At 38.2% G+C, this 12,313-nt stretch overlaps 1 protein-coding gene across 3 annotated transcripts in view; it reads left to right on the plus strand.

The window, feature by feature from the left end:
- CEP55 (centrosomal protein 55) overlaps positions 1–12,313 on the plus strand; it is an 18,596-nt gene continuing 6,283 nt past the window's right edge. For all 3 annotated transcript variants that reach the window (XM_010974293.3, XM_064488227.1, XM_064488228.1), the window contains exons 1-5: positions 1–228; positions 1,763–1,957; positions 3,741–4,016; positions 6,218–6,286; positions 11,990–12,140. In XM_010974293.3, coding sequence (XP_010972595.1) covers positions 1,775–1,957; positions 3,741–4,016; positions 6,218–6,286; positions 11,990–12,140 — 679 coding nt within the window. In that variant the 5' untranslated portion in view covers positions 1–228; positions 1,763–1,774. The remainder of the gene's footprint in view (positions 229–1,762; positions 1,958–3,740; positions 4,017–6,217; positions 6,287–11,989; positions 12,141–12,313) is intronic.

Genomic DNA, 12,313 nt, shown 5'->3' on the forward strand with positions numbered 1-12,313 from the left:
CGAGCGCCGCGCCTCTCCTCAGGTGCTGGCTGGCTGCGGGGCGGCGGCCGCAGCCCCAGGGCCCGCGGGGCACCGCGAGGGAGGTGGGGTCGGCGGGAGACCGCGCCGGTTGGGACTCAATCTCTGCCCGCCGTGTCTGGCCCGCTTCCCTGGTGCTCGCTCCGTGCCCGACACCTGGCTGGGCGCTCCACGACCGTCGCCGGTTCGATCCCTCCCTTCAGCTTTGCGGTGGGTATTATCGTCCTCTTCCAGGCGGGCGCCGAGAGGCCGAGTGACCTGGCCGAGGTCTTTCGTTAGTACAGCATATTGCCGGTTAGCAAGCGCTTTCATGTCTGGGCTTCAAACGTCTTCATTTTAAAAAGTGCCCCTGGTTGCAGTCTTTCTTTGCCTGTCTCTCTTCCCATGTGAGATTTCATGTGCCGGTTTCCGGAAGATTGGCGTCCACTCGCAGACGACGTGGCCTGTGATAGATGCCTTGTGTCCTTTGCTAGTTATCTTAGTCTTTTATCTTAGAATGAGCGAAAATCCAGCACTAACCTTTTGTTAGATGGCCTATTCAGTATCAGCTCAGTGTACGCAGTTCTGGTATTTTCAGGCTCTCTGAGTTCATGCAGGATGACCTTCCATAGAGAGTCACTTCCATAGAGAAGCCTTCCCCCCAACTGTGTCTGAGAGGTCTCCCCTGTTTCTATTGGTACCCTTTATCATTGTGTTCTTCATTTCCTGGATAGCGTTTATTTTACAACTTGAGAATCTGTATTTGTTTCGTTGTTATTGCCTGCCTCCTTTGCTAGGTTAAAGATTCCGTTGTGTACGGGACAGGGCTCTTTTTCTCTTTTTCCTTTTTTTTTTTTTTTTTTGCCTGTTTGTGCTCAGCACCTATTAAGCTGCCTGGTAAACTAAGCTCGCCAATATTTTTTGAATGCATGAGTAGTCTCATATTCCTCTGGATTCCTTTGTCACATCACCATTATGTTATCTTCGGGTCCATAGGTGGAAGAATGCTTTCTAACCTCCCTAATTAAAGCTACTTTTATTATACGCATAGTACGTTTTGCTATATATTTTACTCCTAGATTTTATATTATTATACCTTTGCTTCTAAAATGTCATCTAATACTGTTAGCAAATCGGCTAGTTTTCTTCTTACTTCTTATTCTTAATTCCTGTCATTCCTGAACTCCATGAATACTGTGTCTTTTTTTCCTATAAATACTTCATTGGATGCTTCTCAGTTCTGACCACTGCGCTCCCTCAACTATTAAGATAGAACTAGGCTTGTCTTCTAAAGTAGAGGACCCACCATTATGCCAGGTAATGACCATATTTCAATGGCCATATACTCAGAATTATATTATCTACTACTAGCTTTTTATTCCTGGGTAAAATATGTCTTTGTGAACTACTTCTTTTAGGCTTCATTTAATGGTTTAATCATTGGTTATGCCTCCATTTTTTTTTAAACGAAACTTTTCTATTGAAGTGGGACACAGAAACAGAGTCCTACACAAACATTAAGTGTACAGATTGACATATTGAATACTCCTTATGTATCTACCACCCAAATTAAAAAATATATATTGTTAAACCAGCAAGCTAGAAGCCTTACCCAGTCCATCTCCCATAACCCACTGGTCTGGCTGTATCACTTCTATTTAGATAGAAAGGTTATTCTACTTAGCAAATAGGTTATTAGACCTTTTCAAACTTGAGATGTGACCTTGTAAACTTATAAAATACAATTGTATTTTTCTTTTTACAGACACTTGCAAAGATGTCTTCCAGAAGTCCTAAAGATTTAATTAAAAGTAAATGGGGACCAAAGCCTAGTAACTCCAAATCAGAAACTGCATTACAGAAATTTAGGGGAGAAATTGCAGCCTTAAAAACAACAGTGGATGAAATCGCAAGTGGAAAAGGAAAGCTGACTGATCAAGAAAGACACAGACTTTTGGAGGTAAAACCCTTCAAACTGTAGTAAGCTTTACCGCAGGAGATGAGAGCGTATTCACCTAATGATGATACAATCTAGTTTTTTGGTTCACTAAACGTAAAAAATCAAATTGAATCGTTTCAACTTTGGGATTTAGATTTTAATGTGAATGTTTAAAAACTTATTTTATCATATATGTTGACTGCTTTCCAAGTATTCTTTGTTTTCAGGTTTTTTTCATTACATATATTGGCATTTTGCATTCTGTTAAACTATTTCCTAATTTACAATTTGTTATGATATAGTCTGTAAGGCAGTTAGGAATTTATTAGAACTGGAAGGATTTAAAATTTTAATCATTAGATTTTAATTTATTTTGCAAAAGTACTTTTATTATTCATAGTTAGAAAATAAATGACCTGTATTAAATACTAATTTGTTGAATTTCTTTAAATTTTATTTTATAGGCATATCATAAAACCGAGTTACTTACTGTTTTTTAACATATATTGAGGTGAATGCTTGTTCAAGCATTGAGAAATGGGCTATCACCAATTCTTAGACACAAAGATTGTTTTGTAATCTGGTGAAGGAATCTAATAGCTTCCCTGAAAGATCTCTTTCAAATTCTTTCCATTTCTCAGGAACATTGGCTGTCAAAACCCATTTATAATCAGTTGAAAATAAACCTCCTGTAACTTCTACCCATTTGTTCTAATTGTGTCCATTAAAGCAGAACAAGTCTATTTTTTATCCAACTGACAACTTTTAAGTTATCTGAGGAAATCTCACTTCCTCCTACTTTTCTGTAGACCAACCCCACATTCTTCAGCTTTACTGGCTTTTTCTCATCCTGGTCACTTTCCTGAACACTTTGTGGTGTGGTCAGATCCCTCTTGAATTATTCATCCAATATTGTATACAGTGGCAAACACAGGTTGAAACAGTACTATTATTTCCCCTAACCTGGATGCTGTACTCAGTGAAAGCTTAAAATTATAGTGGCTTTTTTTGTAACTATCATACTACTGTCTTATCTTAAGCTTACAGCCAACTAAAATCTCATCATTTTCACAGGACCATCCAACTCAGTTTCCCTATCTCTATTTGAACAACTGCTTCTCCCCTCAACCCCCAAATGCAACTTTTTAGTTGTTTTTTTTTTTCCCTTTGTTAGCATGTAAAGCCATTCTGTTAACTTTTCCTACCGTTTCTTTTGGTGCTTTCTCCCTTATGCCAGCAGTTTAGCAAGCATGCCTTCAAATCCTTGAAAATGTTGAACACTTCTTTGAAGATCACCTTCTAGATTTGATACTAAATCATTTAATAATAAGAAGCAAGTTTATAAATGCACTTTTACCCAGCTGTAACATTCTGTAATTTTAAACTTCTGTCGCTTCAAGTTCATCAGTGAGCACGTATCTCTTGTGTGACTCACTTTTAGCCTGTAAGATTATTAGAACTGGTATGATGGAGGAATGATTAGTGGATACTCAGGTAAGAACCAGCTTTTCCTTAGCTTTCTGTCACCACTGTTGACAGAGTTGGTTTCTCCTTTCTGTGTCCATGTCCCATTCATTTTATATATGTCTTAACTACAGGACTAACCATATTGCATTAATGTGTTAGTTTACCTGTCTATGAGCTCTCCGCATAAGACCTTGGTTTCTTCTTTTTTTGGCCCTAGTGTCTGGTATAATGCTGACTCAATATGTAATCAACACTTTATAAATGCTTAGTGTAGTATACTGTTTACTTTCACATTTGACCTGGCTTTGTTCTAAGATTCTTGTTAGTTTATATCTAGAAAATTCGAGTCCTTGAAGCTGAGAGGGAAAAGAATGCTTATTGCCTCACAGAGAAGGACAAAGAAATACAGCGACTCAGAGACCAGCTGAAAGCTAAATACAGTACTACTACATTGCTTGAACAGCTGGAAGAGAAAACAAAGGAAGGGGAAAGGAGGGAACAGCTGTTAAAATCCCTGTCTGAAGAGACAGATGTATTGAAAAAACAGTTGTCTGCTACAACCGCTCGGCTTGCTGAACTTGAAGGCAAAGCCAATACACTTCATTTATCACAGGTACTAATTTCTTTAAACATAGATTTTTTTTTAACCTTTCTGTTATAGTTTGTAATTCTTATGAAGAATGAGTCTATTGAAGTATGCTTTGTCAGGTGGTGAAACAGGTAGTATACTAACAGGTTACTTTGTTTTTTTTAATAGCCTGGTACTTCTCCATAAATAAAAATAGGTAATATGGCTCCCTCCACTCCCCACACCATTGTTTTGCCCAGGTATGCAGAATCCACTGTGTATCCACAACTGTCAGGAAGATTTTGTTTAATTCTTTATTCATGAACACAGTAGGCTTCATTTTTTGATTATTTTTCATAGTTGTGACACCCAATTATATTATTCAAATATGCTTTTCCTAACTACATGTGGCTTTTTCTCCTCCTTTTTTGTTTTAGAGTCACTAGTGTAGCAGAAAGAGCAAGGATTTGTGGGTAGGCAGATATGAGTTTAAATCTTGGTTCTTCCACTTGCTAGCTGTGTAACTGAACAAATTCCTTAACCTCTCTAGCCTTAGAGACGACACTAGAATTCACCAGACTCCTCTCCTAAACCTTAATTTTCACATGGGTAAAATCTGAATAAGAATTTTGGAGATTAAATGCTACAATGTATATACATTACCTAGGATAGTGCCTGACATATAGTAAGTGCTAAATACATGATTTCTCATTGATCATACCTTTGATTCTTTTGGAAGTTTGAATAACACTAACACTACAATTATTATTACCACCTATAGAAGAAAATCTGTAGCTTTCAGGTATAATATCTCTATATTGTTAGACGTCTCTGTACGTTATCTCCCCTTTAGGGTAGTCAGATTGATTAGACCTATAATTTATGTGCATTCTCATAGATGAACGATTGAGTTTTTCTACAGATAAGTTCAAAGAGGTTAAGTTTTTCTACAGAATTTCCATAGAGCTGAAACTCATGAAACATTACAGTCAAATCCAAAGTGGTTGACTAAATGTTTCCTTAAAACTCAAGGATTAGTTTCTCCCCTTTTAAAGATAGAAATGTAAATCTTGGTAGAAATGAATAATTTTTAAAAATGCATTCTTATAGTAATTGTGTGGGAGGCCCACTATTAATTTCTGTATGATCAGCATGTCTAATTGCTATAACAACCAACCTCCAAATGATTATTTTTCATATGACAAATGATGATTTTTCTTTCATGTCACAATCTAGTGCAGGTTGGAGTGGAGAAAGCTTTGCTCCACAGAGTCATTCAGAGATCCAGGTTCGTTCCTTTTAGTGGAGGAAGGACTATACCCCTGTCCCTCAAGGTGCAGGTCCTCTATACACAGCTGTGGGCTAGAGAGCATGTGGAGAATTGGGGGAGCGTGGGGGCTAGGCCTGGGATTAGCATATCTCACTTCTGCTCACATTCCGTTGGTCAGAATTCAGTGTCATGACTTCACTAACCACAGGGAATGCTGGGAAATGTAGTCCACGGTGCACCCAGGGATAAAAGGAAAGGGGTTTCGTGAACTATCTCTGTCATAGTTTCCACCTAAGAGACTAAATTGAAAGGGAGAAAGGGATACATACTTAGAGTGAGTGTCTAGAGCCCCTTTGGAGAAAAGAAAATATATTTTGAGCTTCCTTGCCAGGCTTCACACAAGTCTCTTGCCTTATAGCTATTAAAAGCCAGAGATAGAGCTTTTAATGAATTTTGTTGGCTAGCTTGGGTACCTAACCCCCTACTTCCCCTCTTTTTCCTCTATGAGAAAAAGAAGGAAAAAAGAGGAGACAAATTATGTTTTGAGATCTATACGAACGAATACTAATTAATACTATTGGTAATACAAGTGTAATTCTAGAAAACAACTTTTACCTTTCATCTGACAATTTAATGTTTTCCAAATTTCATTTTAGTAGCCCAGTTTTTTGTTTTGTCTCCTTCTGATGAAAACCACTGGACTATTCATATGCATTGAGGACTATTCTGGTGATCCGGGGTCCAGAGGAACCTTACAAGTCAGATTAGATATGAAATCTCAGGGTTTCCAGTCTGCTTAGGAAGCTTCCAGGATGTCTTCATTCTTCTCTGCTACCTATCGTGATAGTTCACCAGCATGAACTAGATCTGATTTGGGGGTGCCCCTGTGAATATACTGTATTATTATGGAACTGAATAAACTAGGAAACTTCTGTTGTTAAATTTACAATGTTAACTAACATTGATTTACTTACAGACTGTGGCTGCAAGTTGCTTCAATGCGTCAGTGAGTAGTATTCATGAAATGGAAACACAGCTGAAAGACGTAAGTTCACTTTTCTTTTATTAAGTTGTAGCTAAAGAGGACTAATTCATTTATTTTAAAATCTCATGGAAATTGACAACATTAATGCTGTGACTTGAAAAAAATCTTTTGAAGAGACAGAGAAATGAATGGTTTGATATCATCTCTCTAGATTACCACCTGTAAGTCTCTTTCCAGGAGTTCAAGAAGGCCAGGAAAGCTTACTTCCTCTACGTGTGGTCTCTTTAGGCTAGAAAGCCCTAGAAATCACTCATTTCTACCAAATACCTCAATAATATCCCTTCTCCACCTAAATCTAATTTGCCCAACTATTTTATTATTTTAATGTAATTTAATTTGTAGTTTCTTTTCTTTTTGTTTATCCATGCAAGATATACTCTTTAGTTTGACATTATTCCCTTGGAACCACGATTTGCTTTCGTAGTTTGGAAACAAAACACATTCTTTGTCTACTCAACGTTTCTCTTCTCTAGAATTTGATAAGAGGTTATTTTAGATATGTCTTAAAGCTGTATTATTTCAGACTTATGTCTTCAATGGATTGATGGGTTTCGCTGGAAATTAAATAAATTGAGGACACAAGACTACTATTTACAGTGTATTTTTTTCAAGTTTTAAGATTAGGTAGGCAAAGTATGAAATTCTTGATTTAATTATTAGGCTAGTATGTAGATATTGTGATTCCAGAAATATTACTGGCATGTCTACCCTGATCTAAGTATGCTCTTAAGATTCCTGTTTTGTATCTCATCTAGCAGGTATACCTTGAGGTTTATTTGATCTTCAAAAGGAGAATTTAAATCTGTTGAGTGTCTGTATAGTGGGGTACCAGAGTCCCCTCATCAAAATAATTTATTTAGAGGTAACTAAAATAATGAAGAAACATAATTCTTAAAGAACTATCAGAATAAGTTTTTTGTAGGTCATATATTATCCCCAACATCTAGGAAGTTGGAAAGACTTACTAAACGGAATCTTGCAAAGTTTCTTGAATTGTACTAGTGTTATTTTTATGTAAAAATGATTAATACGGCATGGAACCTGAGATTCTCCATTTCCAGTAAGCTTCAGATGCGGCTGCTACTGCCATTGATCTGAGGACCACCCTTTAAGAATCATTAACTTAACATTTGAGGAGCAAGAGGTGGTTTAGCTCTGGTTATCCCTTTGGAATCTCAGCATATCTTTTAGACCAGCAGAATTGTAGTTGGAGGATTTAGGAGCAAGGAAAGAGAACTCTCACTCGTCAGAGTCCTTAATGTCGTATTACTTGGCCCTTGAGCTCAGCAATTCTAGACCTACACCCCTCTGCAAAGCTCCCACACAACTTCCTGTGGAAGTTTGCCCACCTCTTTTAAGAATCAGTATTTGTTATACTAAAATAAGCCCTAAAAGCCTATGTTTCCCTTTCTTAAGGCCGAGCTATTATCATTCCTCAGCTACCATTTAGGTCAGTTGATATTTTGAAATAACTACAAGGAGTTAATGCTGTGAACATTCTCTAGTGTCAGTAACTTTGAAACCAAATAGCTAAAAGGCAGTTTTATAGGCATTCCTCGCTCTTAATTTTAAAAATCTGATTTTTCAACAGAATTTAGGGAAGATAAATTAATAGTTACTTTTTAACTTTTTATTTGGGAAAAAAATTCAAATTCACAGAAAAGTTGTAAGAATGAAAAATGGTTCATAGAAGCCCATGTATTCTTTACCAAACTGAACCATTTTCAACATTTTACCCCATTTCATTCTCTTTCAGTCCCCTCCCCTGTACACACACACACACACATTTTCTTCTGAACCATTTGAGAATGAGTTGTGTATATCCACAGCCCTTTAAGCCTAGTTACTTCAACGTGTATTCCTAAGAATGAGGATATTCTCTTACATGACTACAGTACAGATGGCAACTTTAATAAGTTTAACATGGACACAATACTTCTTTTTTTTTAATTGAAGTATAATTGATTTACAATGTTGTATTCTTTTCTGGAGTACAGCATAGTGATTCAGTTCTCTCTATATATGTATTTATATATATATGTATATATACACACAGGCATATCCTTTTCATATTCTTTTTTGTTATAGGCTATTACAAGACATTGAATGGACACAATACTATGTAGTCTATCATCCGTATTCCAGTTTTGTCAACTGACACATTTTTTCCTTCCTCCAATATAGGCTAACTTTTCAACCTGTGTTAGAATTTTTGCCCAAGGACTATTTAATGGATCCCTGCCAAAGCAGGAGGAAGGGCATCAGTAGCATTCCACACAGCTTCACTTTTGCCTACTCTTGTTCTGTATTTTTATTGATAACTTTGATGGAAATGGTAAATGCGTGTCTAACAAATGAGTAGATGACACAAAGCTGGAAGAGACAATTAATGCAAGGAGGACTCTAAGGTTGCAATACTCATAATATCAACAATTACTGATCGCTTTCAGGTTCATTTATTATTGATTCTATTAAGAGAAGAAAGTAATGGAAAGTGTCAGTGAGGTCAGGAGTAAAGAAGTGTTTACTACTTTTTTGAAATAACATCGCCATCATGTGGCACTTTAGAATATTGTCTCTCACATCTTAAACCAATGTAGTTTTGTTTCTTGTACTTCAGTGATGTATGGACAGATTCATTTAAAAGAAGAAATTTTTCATGACCATTCAACGTTGACTTTAATTATTTACATTTCTTAAATATGTACAGATTTTAAATTTGGTATAAAATTAGGTATCTTTAGCATCTAATACAATGATTTATAAATATTTGGATATAAGCTTGCTTTTTGAGTCATACAATGCCATATCTCTTATCAGCTAAACTTGAGTGTATAAAACAGAGTGGCTATACAGTATGTCCACTTCATACATGAACTCTCAAGCCACACAAGGAGAATTAATGTTAGAGCTGCGTGAAAGGTGCAGAGAGAAAAGTGGCTGGAGGGAGGGTACTGGATTAAGTCTTTGATTCCAGAGACTGCCTCTGTCCTAATCCATTTCCTAGTTCTATACAGAACAGACACTGAAAAATCCTTTAAGCCCCATACCTAGAAGCTTTGCTTATGAGTTTGTAGGATGTTTGTGGAAGCAGCCTAGCAACGGTTGGAGGAACTCTCGAGACTTAAGGGTTTCCATATGTGTAGATCTTTTTGGACACGGAGCTCAAACACATGTATCTTTAAAGGATGGAAATTCCTACCTGAAAGAAGGTGTCCTGATCTACAACCAAGAACTTCTAGTATGTTCCTTACCACAGAATTGAACACTTTTGAAAATGTATTCCAGCATGTTTATTCTACGTCAGTAGAGTTACACCATGCAACTTCTTTGTTAAGAACTTTGTGTTTGTACCATTTCTTTCTGGCAGCCCTGAAGGATGAGAAGTTATACATTCTGGCTGCCATGCGTTAATCTTTAGTAATAATAAATTCCAACAGGTTTGGGATGAGTTATGACACAAAGGACCCATGTATACATTTGGAAGATTATAGAAGTAGTTATAGTTCCATTACAAAGGGGTTCTGATTACATTTTCATACATTACTTAGTTAAATGAGTAAGAGATTTTTGAAAGTGTTTTATTCTTTCTGAATCCCTCTGAATGGATTGTTCTATTGTATGTAAGGAACTACTAGATTCTTTTTTTAAAATTAATTAATTAATTAACTTTTTTGAAGTATAGTCAGTTACAGTGTGTTAGTCTCTGGTGTACAGCATAATGTCCCAGTCATGCATATACATACATGTATTCGTTTTCATATTCTTTTTCATTAAAGGTTATTACAAGATATTGAATACGGTTCCCTGTGCTATACTCTCAGACATAGGAACTGCTAGATCCTTTCCTGCCCTCTCCTCCCTTCCCTGAGCATGCACGAACTCTGTTGTGTTGCTACACGGCTGGCTCGGGTGCTTGCTGGTTCTTGCAGCCATTGTTTCCCCACCCCGTGCTGTCAGCATCATTCACAGACATTTATCAGGCAGCCACTTGCTACGGAAACAGTGAACACGTGCATGAAACTGTGGGGAAAAATATCTAAACAGAGGGCGCGGGATCTAATTAAGATAAACAGTATCATCCATAAGCAATCAAGGTCATGAGTATAAGATGCCAGATAGATCTAGTGGACCTTAAAATCACTATTGGCTTACAAAGGAGAGAAAGCTTGATGAGGACAGTTACGGTGAGGGGGCTTGACAGACCAGCCTGGACTCTCTAGAACTTGATGAAAAGATGGGATTTAAGGGGGCAGGTGGCACAGGAATGGGTTCTAGGGCACTCTGCACAAAGGAAGGGATTTAAGCAAGGCCCAGAGGGTGTGCACAGTTGTATAGACGAGGCAGCAGTGAGGAGAGGAAGGGCCAGGCTGTGACCCGAAGCGATGGGAAGCAGCAGATTGTGGACGATTTTAATGTCAGCCTAAGGGAACATAGCTTCAGTTTTAGGAAGTTGTGTCTAGAAGCTTTAAAAAGTTCTCAGTTATTAATATAATTAAAACAGTTTAGCACTTTGGGGGACTGGGGAAGAGGTTGAACGGAATTTATTAGCCGTAGCTATTTTGCCTCACTCTAATAAGTGATTATTGTATTAACTAACCTGAAGCTTTTGGGCTTTTGGCCTGCATCTCCTGTCACTTCTCGTTGGGGAAATCACCCTCCAACTGAGGATTTCTAAATCCCCAATCAGAGTTTGCCAAGACCCGATGAGTCACTGCCTTCAGTCCAAGAGGATGGGACTGCCCCCTTTTCATTCTGTGTTCCTCAGAGGCTGGGGAAATGTCTCAATGACTATTTGTGTAAAGAGAGCATGAACATCTAAACCTGACGTCACGGCGTTCCTGTGGAGACAGACATCAGCGTGGGCGGCAGGGGCAGAGGGCTCAGCACCAGTGAGCCTGGCCATTGCAAAGGGGTGTTAGCATCACCGTGTGTGCCTCCTTCTGTGGCCCTTCACCCTTAACATTTTCCTCCTGTGACGTAAATTATAAATGAATGAATGAATGAATGAATACACACACACAGACACACATACATATAAAACATGTATAAAACAACTGCGTTCAGAAGCCCCTATACACTCACCCCAGGTGAGTGGTCCCCGTTTGGGAATTTTCAGTTCTCAAAGAGGTAAAGGATAAAAATTGATGATAAAGAGAAGGGGTAGTATTTAAGTTTGCTTCTCCGGGAGGCAGACACCAAGATGGAATTAGCCATGCAGTTTACTGGGAAGTGGCATCTGTGAAAGGAAGAGGAGGGCAGCAGGACTGGGCAGGGTCACGTCAGACCCGGATGCAAACCTGGCAGAGCTTCTGTCTGTCCAGGGGCGGGCTCCCACGCAGAGCCCTATGTTGGGCGGAAATAGCTCTTTCTTAAAGGGTATCTGTCTGACGGTGCATCTCCACCTCTGCTATAAAAGCATTCTAGTTTACAGGAAATAATGTGGACACAGACACAAAGCAAGTTGTACAGCATAATGTACAGGAGACAGCAGACAAATGAACTTAACCCTGTGTCAACGTGACTTCACCATCTTACTAGGAATTCAGAAACTGTGCGGCATTAGCATGTCTCTGTGTGGGATGCCATGTGAGCCATTCGAGTTTTTATGTGCTGGAAAAGACTGCATCACTTGGGCTCCCTTTTTAAGATTTTGGGGTTTCTTTGTTGTTGTTATTGATTTGCTTTCATTTTCACTTTCAGGCTCTGGAGAAAAACCAGCAATGGCTTGTGTATGATCAGCAGCGAGAGGTCTACGTTAAAGGACTTTTAGCGAAGATCTTTGAGTTGGAACAGAAATCGGAAACAGCTGCTCATGCAGTCTCACAGCAGACAAAAAAGACTGCATCAGAAGGTACTGGTATAAAAATATTCTTTGGGGTTGGCCTACCTGACATTTTCCAAAAGGAGAGATTCATCAAATATAGATTTTTTATAGATACATGTTAGAAAGTAGAATAAGAGCAAGTCTGCCAGCCCTGAAATGAGAAATAAATAAATGCCAGTCTGTTTCATTTCTCATTATTT

Source organism: Camelus dromedarius, chromosome 8, assembly GCF_036321535.1.
Source record: "Camelus dromedarius isolate mCamDro1 chromosome 8, mCamDro1.pat, whole genome shotgun sequence".
Taxonomy (NCBI): Eukaryota; Metazoa; Chordata; class Mammalia; order Artiodactyla; family Camelidae; genus Camelus; species Camelus dromedarius.